The 21,280-nt window shown below is 43.9% G+C and overlaps 1 protein-coding gene across 2 annotated transcripts in view; it reads left to right on the forward strand.

The window, feature by feature from the left end:
- The window catches only part of IFT43 (intraflagellar transport 43), an 81,994-nt gene that overhangs the window by 25,278 nt on the left and 35,436 nt on the right, over positions 1 to 21,280 (forward strand). For both annotated transcript variants that reach the window (XM_072839417.1, XM_072839419.1), the window contains one exon: positions 5,178 to 5,242. In XM_072839417.1, coding sequence (XP_072695518.1) covers positions 5,178 to 5,242 — 65 coding nt within the window. The remainder of the gene's footprint in view (positions 1 to 5,177; positions 5,243 to 21,280) is intronic.

Raw genomic sequence — 21,280 nt, forward strand, 5'->3', positions numbered from 1 at the left:
TAGGTCAAACCGCTGCATTATGATCACGTTGCATCCGCTTCCACTTCTGGCGTGCATTGTAAAGTAAGAGTTGCCAAACTGCTCCCTCCTCCCCCACCCCCAGGAGTTTCCCAGGGACTTCTACCCCTGACGATCAGTGAATAGTGTTGGCTGTCGCCCAGTGTTATGTGCCATCCTAGAATCCCTATACCTTGAATCTAGGTCCTTTAGAAATGATTTTCCTTTTCATCTCTGTTTGTATTTGAAATTTGTGAGGTTTCCTTTCACTCTCCTTGTCCTCAGCACTTCCTGGCCTGGCACATTTCTGTTTAGTCTTCAGTTGTGTACTGCGTTCTGTCTTCATGATGACCTTGGAGAAAGTATTCTGGTAAAACCACCAGAGATGGCAAGAAAACTGCAAAATTAAAAAAAAAAAAAGAAAACTGCAAAATTCAGGGGAACTGCACCATGGTTGAGAGATTCCCCCTCAGCTTGTCTTTGGACCTTGAATGCAGCTTGTCCCTAGAATAAACCCCTGTCTCCATCCCTGACACCTGCCTCCTACCTCTGATGCAGGCTCCTAAGTTTTCAAGTGAGCCTGACGTGCCGTCACATGGAGTTGATACACACCCGATGCATGCGAATGTGGCCTCTTCTCTGCCTCACTGAACAGGGGCAACATTTAAGGACACAGGTGACATCTGCTTTTTCCATCTCATCCCACGCACATAGGACAGTGCCCAGTTCCCCACATGGGGAAGGAAGTTAGATTCTGGGGAAGAGCCTTCATAACTTAATAGTGATCAATTAAGTCTGTTTCATCTAGACAGGGTAATCGTGGGTGGCCATAACAAGACTCATAGGAGGGAGTATTAAAAAAAAAAAAAGTTTTTACCCTGGGACCCAAAGTCCTAGACTGAGCATAAGGATTTCCCATGAGGGAGGAGACAACTCCGGCTTCATGTCCCAGCCCTTGCTTGCAGAGAGCATGTTCTGCACGCCCCTCTGGTCTCCCATGTGCCCCTGCACTGTCTCCTGAGTTTGGCCGAGACTCCTAGTAGGGAGAACAGGCCTCGGCCCCACTCTGCCCAGAGAATTTCTTGTCATCTCAGGGAAGAGTAGCTTAACACAGTTTTTATGACATCATGTCAGCTCTTGAAGTCTTCAGTCACTTGTGGGAAAACCCTGATTTTGGAAGCAGTTTTTCAGTCCTGTGGAGTGTGGAGGTGTGACTCTTATGTGGTGATCTTTTTGTTTTGAAACTGCCGTCCTAATGTAGCAGCTGGTCCCATTTTGTAACGGGAGGAGCACGAGAGAGTGTCTTTGTGCTGCCTCTGGCGGGAAGGGATTTGTACTCACTGCCCCCTGCCCTCCCCCCCCCCCCCAGTCATGGCTTCCTGGGATTTGTGGTTAAAGGAGATAAAACTGGTCATTTTGGTTTTTAGAACCTTAGAGAGCTTTATTAACCACATAGTGTCCCTTAGTAGTCAAAGCGACAGCTCAGGCCAGGCTCAGAGAAGTCTTTTTTTTTTTTCTTTTTTCCAAATGGTAGTATATTTTATTACCTACAGTGTAACCTTTCGTATATTGACATTAGTAATAATGATGATGACGGCAGTGGTAACAAGGAAGATAGAGTACTGACATGCCAGGCATTGCTCTAAGCACTTACTGTACAGCGACTGATTGAGTCCCACAGTTAAGCAGTTTCTCAGAAGAGTGCATTTTGACAGACGTGTATGTTGCTTGTGCACCTTTTCCATGCTGCGTCACCTCTCACAGCCCCTTCGGTCCAGTCTCTGTTCCTTCCATTACAGTTGGCACCCACACCCTGCAGTAGAAAACCGCAGAGATCACAGGACAAGGAGGGCTACCCTGCCAATGCCACACGGGCCCCCTGCCTTCTTATGGACTCCCAGCATCTCACAGTGCTGGCAAAGCTCCAGGTAGACTTGGATACCCTGACCATGTGGCACCTTGGATTTGACTTGGTTTGTTCCATGCTTCCCAACACCCAGAGCAAAGAGAAGAAAGCAGAGGAGCCCAGCTCGGAGAGTGTAGCTCAGAGGTCACATGCCCAGCTGCCTATGGGGGAGCTGGGCAGGTAGCCTCCGGGAGTGACATGGGGCCAGGGGTAAGACACAGGCATCCCTTCAGCGTGCACACTGAAGTCGTAAGGTAAGCTCATGCTTCCAGCCAAGGCATATGCTCTTGCCCATTTTTCTCAAAGTGCCTGGCCTAGCTTTCATGTTCCCACTTCCGCTGGACGTAGGCACGCAGAGACAATTCTGTACTGGAAGACAAGCAGCAGCACAAGAGCAATAGGAATAGGTGGCAGTTGGCACTTGACTTTAGCAGGAAGGAGGCAGAGAGGGAGGGTGGGGACCTAGAATACACAGGTCCTGTCTGCAGGGGCAGCTGCTACTTAGCAGCCCCAACATGATTGGCTCTTAGAGTTTTCAAGAGAAGCTGGAAAATGACATTTTATATGGAAATCTTCCAATTTTTCAAAACAGTGGCTTAAATTTTAGAATGAAAACACACAAAAACACTGTCTGGCTAAACACAACGTGTGGCCACAGGTCTGTGACCTCCAAATTCAGGAATGTTCATTAACACAAGATGGTTCTGTCCTTGGGTAAAGAAATATGGGATATTCCCTGCAGAAGCACAGGGAAGATGGCCTGTAGGCCAGAATGCTTTAAAACATCCTCAAGGGGCCTGATGTGGTTCCATTCAGTTCTCTTTTTAACATTTCGGGTCTCCCTGGCACAGTGCCTTACACACAGTAGGAGCTCAGTAAGACAAGATTGTCAGTTTGTGCTTATATACAACTTTGACTTGTGGTACTTTGGGTGTATTCTGATTCCAGCTCGTCCTTACAGTTCCAGTGCTCATGCTGCCCAAACAGTTTAACCTCTGAGCTTCAATTCTGGATTCCTAGGAGAGAGAAATTGATTGGTTCCAATGGGATCACACTGGTGCACCCCTGATTCAGTCAGTGTCTAAGGGCATGGGGGTCTTGGAGCAGGCTTCCCCTTCTGGCCTAAGCATGGGTGAGTATGGGTGGCAGGTGCACCAGATAAAGATGTGTGGACTGGGAACCAGCGGTCAGCATCTCTTGGTATATCTTCTTTGGATATCCCTCTGGTAGAGATAAACAAAAGCTTGTTTTCCACTTCTGCATTTATGTCATTTCAAACAGAGTCCTCTCAGGTAGCTCCATTACCTGCCTCTAGCATAGAAAACTCAAGTTTGTTTTCTGTAAAGTGCTACTTAACATTTCCTGGAGCTGAGTTGGATGCAGGCATTCTAGGACGTGGTTTCTTCTCGGTCAGGCATTTCCAGCAGATTCTGGCTCACCCTGGAGAAAAGCCCGTTATCTAGATAGAGCATGTCCTTGGCAGGCTGCGGTGCTACTAGAGAAGCCAGAAAGGAAATGTATCTTGGTGCAAAATAAAATATCAAAAGCATAAAGGTATTTTGGCATGTTGAGAGGATGTTTTCTTAAAAAGTTACAAGTTAGGCTTTGAGTGATAAATTTAAAAGGATGTTGCAATGACACATTTTTGTCCAAGTTTATGCAAACCACATCCTTCCTGCTATATTGGACCACTGCTTGTTTTTATAAAGTTTTATTGCAACACAAAGACACCTGTTTGTTTACTTCTTGTCCATAGCTGTTTATTGCCCTACGGTATCAGAATCAAGTTGGAACACAGACTCTATGGCCCGCAGAATCAAAAATCTTTACTACCTCGCCCTTCATAGAAAAAGTTGGCCAACCCATGTTTTCATCCATTCATCATCAAAGCATCTCCTTAGACTGAGACTGACGGTTATAATTCTATGCCATTGTCAGAAAAAGGAATTTGATACTTCAAAAAATAGTCCTGGGCGAATGCTGGGGAATGGAATATAGGAAGCATTCTTTGCTCTTTTATCCAACTTGACTGACTCAGTGGATTGCTTGATGTTCCCTTGGGATTTCCAGTTGCAATATGGTGGGCCAGAAGGCCTGTACTTGGGCTTCTGAATGCATCCTTGGCAGGTGAATCCTGCTCCCCAAATACTCTGAGTAGATTTTTAACCCACTCATTTAGTTTATATCTGTTAAGCAAACCTCTCATCTTTTTTAAAAAATTACCTTTCTGTTTATAAAAGTAATATAAGGTGATTATAAAAAAAAATCAGAAAATGCACAAGAACACAAAGAAGGGAATTAAAAGTTGGCTACAGTTCTGCCACTGGTGTCCCCTCTCACTCATGTACTTATAGCTAATTAACACTAGATATTATGTATTAAAATTTTTTTCACCAAATTGGAAGCATATGCTCACTGTTTTACAACATTTTTTTAAAAGATTTTATTTATTCACGAGAGACAGAGAGAGAGAGAGAAAGAGAGGCAGAAAGAAGGAGAAGCAAGCTTCCTGCAAGGAGCCCGACCTGGGACTCGATCCTGGATTGCAGGATCACTCACAGAGCTAAAGGCAGATACTCAACTGCTGAGCCACCCAGGCGTCCCTACAACATGTTTTTTTAAATTATTATTTATTTGTCATTTAAAAAATATTTAAATTCAACTTGCCAACATACAATATAACACACAGTGCTCATCTCATCATTTTTTTATTATTTAAATTTAGTAAGCCAACATATAGAAGAATACCATTAGTTTTAGATGTAGAGTTCAGTTATTCATGAGTTGCATGTAACACCCAGTGTACATGGTTTTTAAAAGTTAACATATACTGACCATTCTCATTTCATTAGGTATTCTTTTTTTTACCACAGTTCTTCACTATTACATAGTATTTTCATGTGTGTAGTCCATGATTTAATTTCTTATTGCTGTCTATTTCTATTTTGAATTTTTTACTATTCACAAATGGTACTATGTCCCTAATTCTTTCTTTGGGATAAATTCCCTGGATTAGAATCTCTGACTTAAAAAGTATGGGGCCTTTTTAAGGCTTTCAGCAGACTTTGCCAAATGGCCCTCCAGATCTTGCTTTTATATACCCACCAGCAGGGCTCAAAAACACCTTGATTTTGACAGTAAATTAGAAAGATTACTGTATTTTTATTTGAAAGATTTTGATAGAATATGGGTTGAGGTGGCCTTCACCTAATCACCTGCATGCCTGAATGCCAATGGTGAGTGACTGTGATTTTGGCTTCTTGTCCCCTTTTAGGCTCCCCCTCCCAAGCCACCCCGCAGGCAAGGAGGCTGGGCAGATGATTCCATGAAGACTTCAAAGTAAGTGCCAGCAGCTCATGAGGGTGGAGATGGGCACTTTGTTCTTGTGTTGTTTTTCTTTAAATTTTTTATAACAATGTTATTGAGGTATAATTCTTACTCTGGGTAATTCACCCATTTAAAATGTACAGTTCAGTTCTTTGTGCTTTACAAGAGTTGTGCTATCAATATCACAGTCAGTTTTAGAACATTTTTATCACTCCCCTGCCCTTCAAAGAAACCCGGTACCCACTAGCCATTATTTCCCATGTCTCCCTGGTCTCTCCAACCCCAGGCAGCCACCATTCTGCTTCCTGTCTCTAATGACTTGCCTGTTGTGGACGTTTCACACGAATGAAATCACTATTCTATGACTGACTTCTTTCACTTGGCCTTATATTTTCAAAGTTCATCCATATTGTAGCATTCTGTGTTCTTTTTTTTTTTTTTTTAATGAGGTATAATTGCCATATAACACTATTGGTTTCAGATGTACAGCATAATGATTCAGTATTTGTATATATTGTCAAATGATCACCACGGGGTACAATTAACATTGGTCACTATACATAATCACAAAAAATTTGTTCCTTGTGCTGAGAACCTTTAATATATACTCTCTTTGCAACTTTCAGGTGTGTAGTACCGTTTATTCACTGTAGTCACCGTGCTGTACATTACATCTCCATGACTGACTTATTTTATAACTGGAAGTTTGTACCTTTTGACCGTCATTCTGTGTTCTCAAAGTAACTTTCTAAACAGAATGGAATTACTTGTTAGTAATTATAAGATTGCAAACCACTTTGGTCTTTAATCCCTTGCACTAAGTCTTAGATGAAAGGTAAACCAAAAAAAAAAAAAAAATTCTACTGCACCAGCAGAGGATGGCCAACTATCAAGTTTAACTATTTAAGGTAGACTTTGGAAGGGAATTTTTTTTCTTGAAACATAGACATTACTGTTGTCTACAATTTCCTTCAGCACTTGTTGCCTTCAAAAAATACATATTTTTTTCTAATTCTTTCCTCCCTTCCTTAACCCCTCACACACACACACACTTTCTCCCTCTGAATCATTTGAAAACAAGTTGCAGAATCATGACATTTCACCTCTAAATACTTAAGCATGCATCTCTCAAGATTAAGGACATTCTTCAGATGATCACAGTATGATTATCACATCCAAGTGATTTCCTAATGATTTAATATTTAATAATAGTTTATATTTAAATTTACCCAGTTGTCCCAAAATGTCTTTTATAGCTCCAGAATCCAGTCAGACTTGACACATTGTGTTGGGCAGTTCTGCCTTTTTATCTAAAAGGATTTTTATTTAAATTTATCTAGATACATTTATTTAGATAAAGATAAGTTTATCTTATCTAAAATATCTCTCGATCTAAAATAATTCCAATCCCTTCCCTACTCTCCCATACATTGTCTTTTTTGAGCAGTTGATCCCATTGTCCTGTAGAATGTCTTAAATTCTGGTATTCTCTGATTCCTCATGATTAGGTTCACGTTGTAGGTTTTTGGCAAGAACAGGTGATTTTATGTTCTTCTCATATCAAAATGGTTTAGAAACACATAGAGATGTCTCACTCCCATCCTTATTCCCTCCATCTCATTCCCATCCATCCTCTATGGGTAATCTCTTTATTAGTTTCTGGTCTATCTTTCCTATACTTTTTTTTTTTTTCAGAATTAAACATACACATACACAATTTTAATTTATTCTTGTTTCTGTATATTAAGATTCAGTAAACTGGCCCACAAGCTAGCTCGCAGTTTTTATAGATCATGTTTTATTGGAACATGACCACACCCTTTCATTTTAAAAATTTAGATCTCTGATCCATTCAGAATTAATTCTATTGTATAAGGTATGGATCAGTTTTAACCTTTTCTCCAAATGGCTGTGATCCCACCACCATTTTTGTAAAAATCTATCTCTCTCTGGTGAATTTAGAAACTACCCGTTCATATTCTGCATCTATGTATGTGCCTGAGTTTACTTTTGGACTTGTTATTCTGTTCCAGTGGTCTTTCTGTCTCTTCACATGCTGGCAAATACCACACTTTTTCCATTAGAAAACATAGCACTCCTTTTTATTGCACACCAAGAACAAGAAGATAACTTTGAAACGTAGGTCTCATCTATCAGTGAGAGTCTTCTAGACTGGCCCTATTTTCCTAAGATATTAGGGGATTTTGTTTAAAGGTTTTATTTATTTATTCATGAGAGACACAGAGAGAGGCAGAGACATAGGCAGAGGGAGAAGCAGGCTCCTTGTAGGAAACCCAATGCAGGACTTGATCCCTGCACCCCGGGATCACCCCCTGAGCCAAAGATGTTCAACCACTGAGCCAGGTGTCCGTATTAGGGGATTTTAGTGCTTATAGTATCTGGAATTTATTTTGAAATATGGAGATGAGACAGACCCTGTATTTGCTTCTTAGAGAACAAAAGGAAGTCTCAAAAATAAATATATTAAATGAATATATCACTGAATATGTTAAAGATGTGTCCAGATCAACTCAGTTTGTTCTTGGGAAAAGATGCTTTTCCATTTCGTATGTTACTTTTGAAAGTATTGTCTTGTTTGGCTCCCCAGTCTGTGGCCTAGTCCTGACCTCTCTAAATGTTGGGGGACCCAGAGCTCATCCTTGAATCTCTTCTCTTCAGTGTCAGCACATATGCTTGCATGATCTCAACCCATCCTGGGGGTTTAACGCTCACCTTCCCAATGATGACTCCAAAATATATATCCCTCCAGTCCTTTTCCTGAACATCCAGTCATCCACATGATGTTTCCGCTTGGATCCACAATTCAATCATAGTGTCTCTGAATCAGTCCCCTCACTTGTCACCCCTTTTGTCCCATCCCCTAACCTGTATCTCCCAGTGTCTCCCTCAGATCTCCACAAATGGTGACTTCCCCATTACTTCAGACCATAAACTTTGGAATCCTTCTGGACCCCTCTCTTTATCTCAGCACATGTTCAGTCCATCAGCAAACTAGGTGACGTCTACAGACAAAATACATCTGTTGTCTGCGCTGCCAGCGCTTGGCTCCAGCCGCTGTCACTTCTAGCGCTGACTCAACTGAGAATGTCCTGACTGGTCTCCCCCTGCATCTGTTCTCCCTCCATCTTATCCCGTAGAAAGGCCAGAGTGACCTTTTAAAACATAAGCGAGATCATTTCACTTGTTTCCTCAGAGACCTCCAGTGCCATTCCCCAAAGTCAAAGTCAATCCCAAAGTTCTTACCGTGGCCATAGCTTGCTTACAAAGCTCTACCTGACCTGAGTTTATATAAAGTACCACCTGTGGTCACTCTGTGTTCCCATCTCTTACTTTATGTATCAGCACGTTACATATAAGCATATATACATACACGTGTGGGTGTTTGTGTGCATGTACACAGTCATAGTCTTTTTCTCTCTAATGTAAGTAAGCTTCTTGAGAGGAGACACACTCTAATTTATATATGCCCAGTACCTCGAATAGTGCCAGTCTGTAATAAGTGCTCAGTGACTGTTTATTGAACAAATGAATGATCGCATCAGTGTTTTTGCTCTCAGATCAGGTCACTTTGCTATCAGTGTGGGAAGTGGAGATATGGAAGGTTGGAAGCCCTGTTGGGAAGGTAATACTCTGTTTGAAGGATGATAAGAGTTAGACGAGGGCAGTGGTGTGAGCATGGACAGGAGAGGAGCTTTGGAGTTGTTTTGGAGATAGAGTTCGTAGAAGTGCCATTGGTTGGATACAGGGCAAAGGAAGGAGTGAAGGGTACTGCAAGGCACCTCACTTCGATGATTGGTTAGGTGGCGGTGCTGTCAGATGGGGAATGCAGGAGAGACATGATTTGTAAGCTGGTGATGGTCCATGTAGATAATTTCCACAGTTTGGGAGTCTGGAAGAGAGGCAAAAAGAGAGGTACAATTTGGGTTGTCTACACAAGTAGAGGTCAAGGTTAGAGCCTTGGATTTGGCTGTTTGGAGTTTACTAGGGGCCTTTGAGAAAGTGGTTATGGTGATTTGCACTGGGGCAGAAGTCAGAGTATGGGCTGAAGAGGAACTGAGGCGAGGAAATGGTGATCCCAGCTCCTTCCCTGAGAAGGAAAGGAAAGAATGGGGGACAGTATTTGGAAGGAGAGGTTTGTGTCCAGAACCATATGTGTAAATGTGGGGAAGAGTGACTGCAGGTGAAATAGAAGGTATTTGAAGGAGCAAGATCCTTTGAAGGATTAAAACCTTCTAAGAGAGATTAATTGACCTTGGACAGAAGGAGGCAGAGACATTTTTCCTCCAAGAAAGGAGGGAGGTTAGAAAGGCTGGTTAAGCTGTCAAGAAAAATTGAGGGAGTAGGGAATTGGGGGAATTTCATTTTGGATTGGCCCCTTGGTTTTCTTCCTCTTTCAAAGTAGAAGGGCAAACTGTTGAGCTTATTGGAGCCCAGGAGAGCTGGCCTCTGGAGGCAAAGTAGAACAGATGTCTACAGAGAGAGGAGGGGGCTGCTAGCAAGGGGTAGGAGAGGCCGTTGTCAGGCCCCATTGAGGACCCGCCCATTGAGGTTGGAAAGCTTGAGCTCCTGCTCCTGGCAGGGCACTCCAGGGAGTATAGAGTATAGATTGCCTCCTGCCCTGCAAGAGCTTGTATTCGAATTGGGAAGATCAGGCATTTTTGTTTATGAAAATCAGGAACAATGGGAGGAGCACATTGCAAGTGAGAACCAAATGGACTGGCTCACATTGGTGGTGTAACATCAGAGGAGAGAATGATTACTGTGACAAGGGGTCCCTTGCAGAGGACCTGGGGGGCAGGCTGGGTGGACTCCCATGCACAAAGAGGACCGTGAGGAGAGCATTGGTGTACATAAAGTGTTGAGGCAATATAACTTTATTGTCAGCCTGCTTAGAGCAGAGAATTCACACTGGAAAATCATGCACTGGGCTTGAATTCTTTTGAAATGATAATGATAATGGCGTTGACTCAGTTCACGCTGCTAGAGCCGAATGCCATCAACTGGGTGGTTGAAACAACAAACATCTATTTGTCATTTTGACTGCTAGTTCTGGAAACCAGAAATCTGAGATCAAGGTGCCAGCATGGTCTCGTTCTAGTTGAGGGCTCTCTTCCTGGTTATATCCTCACACAACCTTCCTCTATGTGTGCATATAGAGAGAGGGAAATCTTATATCTCTTCCTCATTTTATAAGGGCACCAATCCCCTCATGGAAGCTCTACCCCCATGACCTCCTCTAACTCTGATTAGCTCCCAAAGGCCTCACCTCTAAGTGCTATCACATTAGAGATTGGGGTTTCAGCATATGAATTTTGGGGCAAGGGGGACATGAACATTCAGTCCATGGCTGCACTTTATATGTGCATTACACCAGCTCTGTTGGGTAGGTTCCATTCTATAAGGTAGGTATCCCTCTACTAGGGAGGTAGGAGGCAAGTGAGGCTTACAGAAGCCTACAGCTATGTTGTTGCCAAGGGGAAGTAGAAGGGCTAATTCCAGATATGAACCAGGAGCTCACAGCCAAGGGATATGAATTTCTGGGATTTATTTTATTTGCATAACACTGCCCAAGGTAGCAGAGCACACTGGCTAGAGATTTCAGTGCCAGGACTCACATGCTCACCCCTGAGCCATAGGAAGGGGCTATATTCAGGAATATTCTGGGACCTGGGGTCACCACCTTTCCCTTCCTCTGGTGCCAAAGTCAGTGCTGTGCCAAAGATTCCATCTTGGAGTCAGGCTATCCCAGTGGGGCCTTCATAGCCCTTGGGTCGCTGACTTGGCCATGGCAAATAGAGCTGAACAAGAGGCAACAAGACTGGGTAAAGAGAAGAAGGAAAGGTAGTCTGATTAAGTTTTGTCTCAAAGTGTCTGTTTTTGGGTTTGTCCCTGCATTGATCTGCAAGGGAATGAGGCAAGTAATGGCCCCTCAGGGACTTTCAGGACTTTGCTCTCAATGTCAGCCGTCATTTTCAATCACCCTCTCCCTCCCAGCCATTAATTTTGGCCCGGGATCATGGGGACTTGTCCATCTATCACTCCTAATTGACACTAAATGATCTGTCAGTTTATTGATGAACGGCAGGAGTGGAATTGTCACAATATATTTTACTTTCTAACAACTCCTCCTGACAATTTTACCTTGTCCATCTCACTCTCCTCACATAAATCTCCATTGGCCGCTCATTCCTTCTCCTGGGCTGTTCTGGTGCCAGCACTTCCACACCATCTGCACGCGTCAAGGACATCAAGATGGCGGGAGAACAGCCGAGTGCCAGGCCTGAGCTTGCCCCCTTCCCTCCTCTCTCTCTCTCTCTTTTTTTAATGGCATAGATGTTCCAGGAATACTAAAGGGCTTCTGTCCTCTCTCTCTGTGTCATTGTCATACCAGAGTCTCTTTACCTTCTTGTTAGCAGTGAACAGTTAATTCTTATTAGGCTACAAAAGTGTGAGAGGCAAAAACTCACAGAGCCGCCAGGCTCCCAGATCTGTATAAGCACAGTTGCAAACACATGTTTTGTCCTCCTGCACCAGCATTGTTACAGGCTTTCTATCCCCACAGGGGTCAGTTTCTCAGCCTGGAGGGTAGCTTGGCTGGGATCTCACGGCCGGCGTGCCCCTTGCCGCACCCTGGGTACAGGTGTGCTGAGATGCGTGTGCTCAGCTGCTGGGCCAGGCCTGGAGTTGCCAAGGCCCTGAGGCTATAACCGTGAGCAGTCTTGTCTGTCACCCTAGTTTTCCATTAAAATGATAGTTTTAAGTGTTTTGTGTTTTGAAAAAGATAAAGGACGGATTGGAGTTATATACATACATATATATGTATATTTAGAGAGAGTGAACTGGATTTTATATCTGTATGTGTATAATGTGTGTGTGTGTGTAGTTGTTTAGTCTTAGGAAGGTATACGCATAGATGTGAAGAATCTTTTATCTTTTATGAGTCCAAGGATACAGAGAGAAGCTTGACAATATAGAAAAGATGTCATTGTTCCCCGCCTTCCTTCCTCTCCTGCTGAAGGTAATTTTTGTTAACTGATAAGGACTGTTTTTGTTTATTAACCATCATTCCATTATCCTGCCTATCAAAATTAAAAAATGATTCCTTAATGTCACCTGATGTGCAGCCATCTTCAGATGCTTCCATTGTCTCAAAGATGTCTTTTTATAGTTGGATTGTAAAAAGGACAAATCAAGGCCTTTTATTATTAGGTTTCTTTAGTCTTCCTTTTGTTCTACAACACCCCCTGCCTCCTTTTTTCCCCATGCCATTGATTTTATTTATTTATTTGAGAGAGAGAACACACAGGCAGAGGGAGAGGCAGGCGGAGGGGAAGGAAAAGCAGACTCCCTGCTGAGCAGGGAGCCCAATGTGGGGCTCAATCCCAGGACCCTGGGCTCATGATCTGAGCCAAAGTCAGATGCATAACCAATTGAGCCACCTAGGTGCCCCTTTTCTTTTTTTCTTTCTTCTTTCTTTCTTTCTTTTCTTTCTTTTCTTTCTCTTTTCGTTCTTTTTGAGAAATTAGGCCTGCATAGTGTCCCACATTCCGGATTTGGCTCATGCTTCCTGATCATGGTGTTTAGCTTGTTCCTCTGTCTTTCATGTTCCTCATGAAGCAGGTAGTTAGATCTAGATTAATCCAGCAAGTTAGATTCTGGTTCACAGTTTTGGCAGGAACACTTTGAGGGCGGTGTTGTGCCCATGCTGCTATGTCACCTCAGAAGGCATCGGCTGGTGGGAGAGGTGCAGGTGTGCGGGGGCCCACCGGAAGCCAGGCTGTGACGGATGAGTGGGGCCAGGAATGTGCCCTCCGTTTTCATCCCCACCAAACTCCCACCTAGAGGTCATAGTGTCCACTGAGAATTGTTGCCTAGAGCATGATTTCAATTGAAGGATGTCAAATGGTGATTTTCCAATTCTCCCTTAACAAATTCTTGCATAAAGAACTTTCATTTGTTGACTATTGGTTGCTTGAAATACAGTCCATATCTACAATCCTGACTTCCCCCAGTTTTATATACAGACGTCCAGTCATGACAGAGTATATTTTTATTTTATTTATGTATTTTTTAAGATTTTATTTATTCATGAGAAACACAGAGAAAGAGGCAGAGACATAGGCAGAGGGAGAAGCAGGCTCCCTCTAGGGAGCCTGATATGGGACTTGATCCCAGGACCCCAGGATCACGACCTGAGCCAAAGGTAGACGCTCAACCACTGAGCCACTCAGGTGCCCTGCTTAGTTCATACTTGATCAGTGACTGAGTTTGGGACATTTGGACAGTTTACAGAGCTCCAGCAATTAAAAAAGGAACAAGTATCCCTGGGTCCATACTTCAAAGCATAAAATCTTAATCCTTGACCTTCAGATTTTCATCAATAAACATAATTTTATTTATTTAGTTTTCAGGGGAAAAAACCCCGAAACAAATTAGAAATATTGAGAATTTATTTTCCATGTGCTTCCCACTGTCACAGGAACCCAGGATCAGCATGGTGAGATCAGGGGTCCTGGGCACCATGGGTGAACAGTTACTTGCTTCTCAGTGAGGTGGGCCATTGGAGATGAGTGTCTAAGATTGGGAAAAATGAATGAAGCAATTGCATATGAGCTAGTAAGAAGAGAAAGTCCTTGGGGTGCCTGGGTGGCTCCGTCAGTTAAGCATTTGTTTTTGGCTCAGGTCATGGTTTCAGGATTCTGGGATTGAGCCCCACATCAGGTTCCCAGCTCAGCAGGGAGTCTCCTTCTTCCTCTCCCTCTGCCCCTGTCCCCTGCTCATGCTCTCTCTCTCTTTCTCAAATAAATAAAATCGAAAGAAAGAAAGAAAGAAAGAAAGAAAGAAAGAAAGAAAGAAAGAAAGAAAGAAAGAAAGAAAGAAAGAGAAGAAAGAAAGAAAGAAAGAAAGAGAAAAGAAAGAAAAGAGAAAGAAAGAAAAAAAAGAAAAGGAAAGAAAAGAAAGAAAAGCAAAAGTCTTTGGTAGGTAGTTGTGCACCTGTTTCCAGTGGCTGTGTCCAGGGCTCTGTTTCTGTGGTTTTTGGAGATGTCTCCCCAGTCTCCCCTGCCCCCCACCAGTGTAGGCCTCTGTCTCAACTTTCTATCATGTGCTTTGTCATGCATTTATGCGTTTCCTCCACGTGGCTCCAAGACACAGCAGATTCAGAAAAGGTAGCTTCAAGGCTCAGCAACAACAGTTCTCTTAAATGTACACCTTACATTTGTTTGTTCTACACAGGCTCCCCAAAGAGTGATTTCTGGCTTTGCTGTCCACAGCCAAGTTGCTAAAGGAAGGTCTGGATCAGTTTCTATTTTAATTGAACTTAGAAAACTCACAATTTTTTTTTAAATTAGAATATAATTGCATTGTTTATTGCTGGAAATTATATATGTTCAGTAGGATCTGAAGATGAAATGAATGACAACTAGACTATATATGTTGAAATAACTCATGAAAAAAGAAATCTCCTCACTGAAGTAGCAGGTAGTGTGGAGTGTGCCCAGCTCTTTCCTTAGGCCTTTCCCTGTCTCAAAACACTTGTACCATTTTGGTAGATTTTGTTGGCTTTGGTAGCCAGTACGAGGGAAGGAGTGAGAATAATGGACAGATAATGACAGGACTTAGTGGAGCTGTCCTTTCCCACTCAGCCCCGTGGTGCACAGCAATGAGGCCCACACTGAAAGTCAGCCTTCAAACAAACTCCTACATCTGAGTCATTGTATAACTTCATGTCATCTTTCGAGACTTCAGAACTCTTATTGAATCTGAATTTTATCTATTTTAAAATACATTACGAATATACATAGCACAGAATTCAAAGGGTGAGGGAAGGATGATATAAAGCTACAGCTCTCGTTCCTGGCTCCCCCAGGCATTGTTTCTCTTCCCAGAGGCAAAGACTATTCACCAGTATCCTTCCAAAGACATTCTATGCATTTACAAAACATACAGGTTAATATATTCTTTTATCCCCTCACATAAATGGCAACATATCTATTCTCTATTTTTCTTTTGTCATACAATGGTATTTTAAAAAATATTTTATTTATTTGAGCGAGAGAGAGAACATGAGCGGGAGGGAGGGGCAGAGGGAGAGGGAGAAGCAGACTCCCTGCCTAGCAGGAAGCCTGATAAGGGGCTCAATCCCAGAACCCTGAGATCATGAACTGAGCTGAAGGCAGATGCTTAACTGACAGAGCCACCCAGACGCCCCCATACAACAGTATTCCTTGGTAATTCTGAGAGATTCCTTTCTGGATCTCAATACAAAGTTGAACTGTCTCATTTTTAAGGGCTACATAGTACTCCAGAATTTCCTATCTCAATAAAAGTAATCATAAGCCCACAATAGATGTGATATTTTCCTAGGTTGAGAAAGCAGACTTGCCATTTTATTCACGTACTAACCATAACATCATCCTTTGGAAAATATCATAAAGGCTTCAGATAAGGTACATGTAGACCCTTTAGGCTAAGGAAACCATATGAAGTATACATCAACCTTTTTCTCCTTGGGGTTCTGGTGGGGGGCATTTTCACATACTTCTGCTTAGGTTGATACAGTGATATTTAGTTTAAAGCAAGCAGAGATGTTCTGTGTTATAGTCTTTGCAGGTTAGAGCCCTGGATGGCTTGTCTAGTGTCACAAAACCAATTTACTTATGCAAATGACCAAATATGAAATAATTGGAATCTTGCAATTCTGTCAAGTGTGTCCCAGTTGAAGGTGATAGCAGTCTGTTCCCGTAAGCCCCATGTGGAGTAGCATTTGGATCCTTCACCTCCCACTCTGAAAAGTGGAGCAATCTCCCTGACAAGTGGCCCAAGTCAGTCCCCTCCCTGGAGCAGAGGTGAGTACCTGATGCCCAAGGAGGAGGGGAGAAATGCGTCAGTGACTTAAGGTGAACTTGTTGTCTATGCCTGTGTACCAGCGAAGGGACAGCTGAGGCCCCAAGACCACATGGCATCCAATGGCTATGTTTCTAGGGGCCTAAGTCAGCAGAATTGCTTCCCAGTTGCCCCTGAGGAGGCCTGTGGGAAGGCCTGCTGAAAGACTACGAGGTCTAGGCCCTGACCCCTGCCTCCCCCTGAGACTGCTCTCAGCTTCCTTTCAGGCCTTCAGCTTTTCTTAACAAGTTAAGCTATTCTTGAATTTCTTTCTTTCTTTCTTTCTTTCTTTCTTTCTTTCTTTCTTTCTTTCTTTCTTTCTTTCTTTCTTTCTTTCTTTCTTTCTTTTCTTTTCTTTTCTTTTCTTTTCTTTTCTTTCTTTCTTTCTTTTTTTAGATTTATTTGAGGGGGAGGAGGAGAAAGGGAAGGAGAGGGAGGGAAAGAATCTCAGGCAGACTCCCCGCTGAGCACAGAGCTCAATCCCACGACCCTGAGATCATGACCTGAGCCAAAACCAAGAGTCAGATACTCAATTGACTGCCACCCAGATGCCCCTTGAACTTCATTTCTGTAATTGAGAACCAGGAGTGGTTCTAGAGTGAGTTCTCAGCGTGTCCTGTGACGGCTTTGACTTGGGGCCCTTTGCAGTTTCTCATTTTACAGAAGTGCAGATTCTCCTGTGACTAGGGCTGCTCATTTCGCGGAGCCAAGGGTAGGATCGTAAAGTAAGAGAGTCTTTAAGGGTCAGGAAAGAAATGGTAGGCCCACGGGAGTGTCCCTTAAATAACAGCCAGAAAGCACAGTGTCCTGTGGAGTATTCCTTTCTCTCTCTGGATGATCACACAGAGCAGAGGTTTTGAAACTAGAAGGTTAGAGAGCCTGTTTCGTTCGGCGTCCTGTCAAATTCTAGTGTCTCTTAGCAGTGCTGGTCCGAGGTCTGCTTGAACCCTTCTGTTGCTGGAGACCTCAGTGGAAGTGTATATGTATTTTTTTTATAAAGACTTTTTTTTTTTAGTTGTGCAGGGAAACCACGAACACTTTAATGGTGTAAAAACTCAAGCCAAGATAGATAAAGCTAAATTTGCCTGAAACCACCATCTTGTCCAAGCCTAGTCATCTCTCTAGAAGTAACTACTGGTAATGGTTCGTTGGTGATCTTTTACCAACAATAGATATTTAATATATGATTTTACACAATAGGTATACTTACTGAAACCTCTATATGTGTTTTTTTTTTTTTTTTTTTACCCAAATAGGGTCATACTAAGGTTTTGATTTTTTAATTTTTTTTCATTTTTCATTTAGCAGTACATCTGGAGCTCTTTCAGTCCAGGCAGATTTGCTTTGTGTTTCTAACTGCTGCCTCACAGTACCGTGGTATGGATGTACCGTTCACTCTGTTGGTGGGCACTGAGCTTATTTCTAATTCATAGGCTATTATCAACCTCCTGATTTCCTGTAAACAGCTTGTCTTAAGAAAATTTGGAGTTTCACCCTCTGATCCAGATTCTACTCCAGGGCCCTGCTGTAGAACCTGTGTGTGGACAGCCCACATGTCTTGCCAAGCCCCATTGTTGAATGGATGAGAACACACACACACACACACACACACACACACATTTATTGTGGCTTTTGTGCTGGGCACAGCCAACCACAGTTATCTTACTTTATCCTTTTATCAATCCTGAGATAGGTACTCTTGTCCTAGCTTACAGATGAGGAAGTGGAAGTTCCAGAAGGTTAAGTAACTTGCTCAAAGTCCCATAGCTAGCAAGGAGCCAGCCAGCATTTGAGCCCAGGTGCATCTGGCTGCAGGGTCTCCAGGTCTCACTGCCTTCTGTTCTTGTGCCCTTGGCTTCTGATATGGTATCTCTGCACTTGGTAGCCCCTTAGCAGATGTGCCCCAAGGGCTGTTCGGACATGGCTCCAGCATGTGCAGACTGTGGAAAGAATAACAGGGAGTGAGCGCTTGACCTTCACCTCCTGTGGCCTGCCTGTCTGTGGAGCTGTGCTCCAGCCAGCCGCCTGGCCCCAGGAAGGTGAGTGCAAAGGATGCAGCCTGCACTTAGGGGCCCAAGCCAAGGCCATGCCAGTTCTGCCATTAAAAGGCCTAATTAGGCTAGTCATTAAGTTCAATTAGGCATTGGAAATGATCATTCCTTCTAACCCTGAGGTGCCCTCCAAGAACTGGATCCATTCCCAGGCAGCCAGCTCAAGAGCCGGTTCTAGTTACTGGTGCCCTGGCAGCCCCGCCTCTGGTTTCGGGCCTCTGACTCCTTTTCAAAGCTGAGGGCAGAGTAATCTAGGATCAGCCCAGAGTGGGGTGCTCCATGTACCTGTGAAATACAGTCAGGTGTCTGCCTTGGAGGCCATTTCCTGAGCTCATTTCCAGTCACCCTCCTTTCTTAGGGTCACTGGCCCTTTCCCCAGGCACCTATCAGGAATTGGGATATCTGCATTCTAGTCCCCTGCTGCCACTCACGTGCTAATGTCACCACAGAGTAAGTGGTATGGACTCTTGGGGTCAGGCTCCCTGAGGGGTCCAAATGAGATGATCTCAGAATTCCCTTTCCAGCACTTCCCAGAATTTGATCCTGAGAAATCCCAAATGTATAAGCCTTGGCGTATACAAGATTTCTTCTCACTGGGCACTGAACTGGGAGAGAGAGGAGGAGCGGTCCAGTGCAGTCTGTGATGGTAACTCCACCCTTACATTCTGTCTTTTCAGCGTTAAAACAAAGTGGTCTCCCAGGCCCTCCAAAACCCAGAAGGGATGTTTGAACTTCTGAAATATGCTTTCTAGAAGATTCCTTGAAACCTATTAGTTTAGGAATCATTGCTTTGGAATGAAACAGCTGACAGACCCTAGGGAGGGGCATGCAGGCCTTCCAGGCCCAGGGCCCAGGTATATGTGGTCTGAATGTGCCACAGTGGGTCCAGAACAAACAGCGCTGGGTGACCAAAGCCCAGGGTTTACCTAGAGAAGGGGATGGATATAGGGAAGGTAGAAATGGACTTGGGTGCAGGACCTTGAACTCCAGGCACATGGTTTATTATTTAGAGAACTGGAGCCACTGAAGTGCTGACAGGTATGTGACTGGTAGTGCGAGGGACACATTATCACACCTCTTCTGAACGCCTTTTTGATGGCATGATTTTGGGGTATTCGCAGGAGTAAAAAGACCCATTTCTCCTCATGTGGAATCATCTTCTTAAAGGTTGTCTCATCTCCATTCTTGATAGCAGAGTGTTCTCTTTCTAGACCAGGCAAGGCTGTGGAGAGGGTCTGCTCATCTTTTCTCCCTAAATTTGATGCCTTTTTTCCCCAGCAGATTTTGGTGATGTCACCCATTCCTGTCCTGAGATTGCACAATACCTATATCCGATTCAAATTCTTGCTTTCTCTTAAGAGACCATAAGCTTAACTAGATCAGATTGTGTGAGTTACGTTTTTCCATGAGACCTGTGTTCCTTCTAAATTAGGATGACCTCTCATTTGTCACTGGATGTGCCTTATTAGTTGAGGTTGCATTTATATCTGCAAGCAACAAGGAACCCCACTAGCAGAGGTTTAAACAGAAAGAGATATGTCTCGGAAAGCAAAAGGTCCAGGCTCCACAGTCCACCAGCTCCATGGTGATGACAGGGATGGAGGTCTTTCCATCCTCTGACCCACCATCCTTCACATGTGGGCTTTTATCATCATGTTCATGCCTCGTGGCTGCTGTACCTCCAGGCCTCACCTCTGTCTTCCAGGTAAGAAGAAGGGAGAATGACATGGAGGTGAAGGTGAAGGGCTATTTCTTAGCAGGAATTTGTCTTTTGGGGGAGACGGAATGCGGGGGGAGGAGGGGAGGATGTACTTTCCAGGAACTGCCGTATCTTCATCATTGGTCAGAGATGTGGTGTATGCCCACCCCTCAATGTGAAAAGAGACTGGGGAATTGAGTACTTTCCACTGGGCTCGTTACCACCCAAACAAAATTAGGGTTTGAATCCAGACAAACGTGAAAGGACTTTGGGGTAGGTGCCAGGTTGTTTTCTGTGGTCAACCCCATCAAGCAGAGCTCTAGAAGTCACTGTGTGAGACCATCCTATCACAAAGACTGTGTTGTGTGATACAGAGGGTCAGGTGTGCCAAGGAGCATAAAAACAATTTCACCAAATTCTAGAAGCTTCTTAGAAGTGGGGAGTCCTTTGGAAAGGATTTGAAAGCCAGAACAAGTTGTCTTTTAGACGGGGATGAACAGAAGTGGCTGAGATGAAGGAAGGGAGCCAAGAGGCAGAGAAAGTAAAGCAGGAGATGGGAAACAGGGGAGGGGTGCCCGCTGAGAAACCTAAGGTTAACGCTGGAGGCGAAGGTAATGCTGTAGGAAGCATTGTCCGGCTGGCCAAGAGGCCCTGAGAGCCAGGCCAAGTGTTTCTCCCATGGGGATGGGAGGTACCAGGCCAGGTGGTGAGGGTGGGCCCCTGGGCATGTCTGCTAAGGGCTGGGGGGCTGGGAAACGAGAGATCTAGAAGCAAAAAGTATGAAGCAACTCAGCTGGGCAGGCCTAGCCAGCACCCAGCTCCGGATTGGGGTTCAGTTGCAGGACATAGGAGGAGAAAGAGCATGTCCAGCCTGGGCAATGATTAATGGCATAAGAAGTAGAGACTGGGGGGAGAATAATAATCCAGTAATAATAATATCGGCAGCAGCCACTAATCACTGAGCACTCCTTGTGTGCCATGTACTTTGCTAAATGCTTTGCACAAATTAGCTCATTGGAGCCTTAGCAGGACCCTGTGAAGCAAAATGTGGTAGCCTCGCCGATTCTGCAGTTTTCAGTGGCTTGTCTGAGAGCACGCAGCTCTTGCATGCTGACACTCTACCGTGAGCCCTCTGACTCCAGAGCCCTGCTTGGCCACTGGCTTTTTTTTTTTTTCTTTCTTTTTTTTTTTTTTTAATTTTTTTTTTAATTTTTTAATTAATTAATTTATTTATGATAGTCACAGAGAGAGAGAGAGAGAGAGGCAGAGACACAGGCAGAGGGAGAAGCAGGCTCCATGCACCAGGAGCCTGACGTGGGATTCGATCCCGGGTCTCCAGGATCGCGCCCTGGGCCAAAGGCAGGCACTAAACTGCTGCACCACCCAGGGATCCCT

The sequence above is a fragment of the Canis lupus genome, chromosome 9 (assembly GCF_048164855.1).
Source record: "Canis lupus baileyi chromosome 9, mCanLup2.hap1, whole genome shotgun sequence".
NCBI classification, from domain to species: Eukaryota; Metazoa; Chordata; class Mammalia; order Carnivora; family Canidae; genus Canis; species Canis lupus.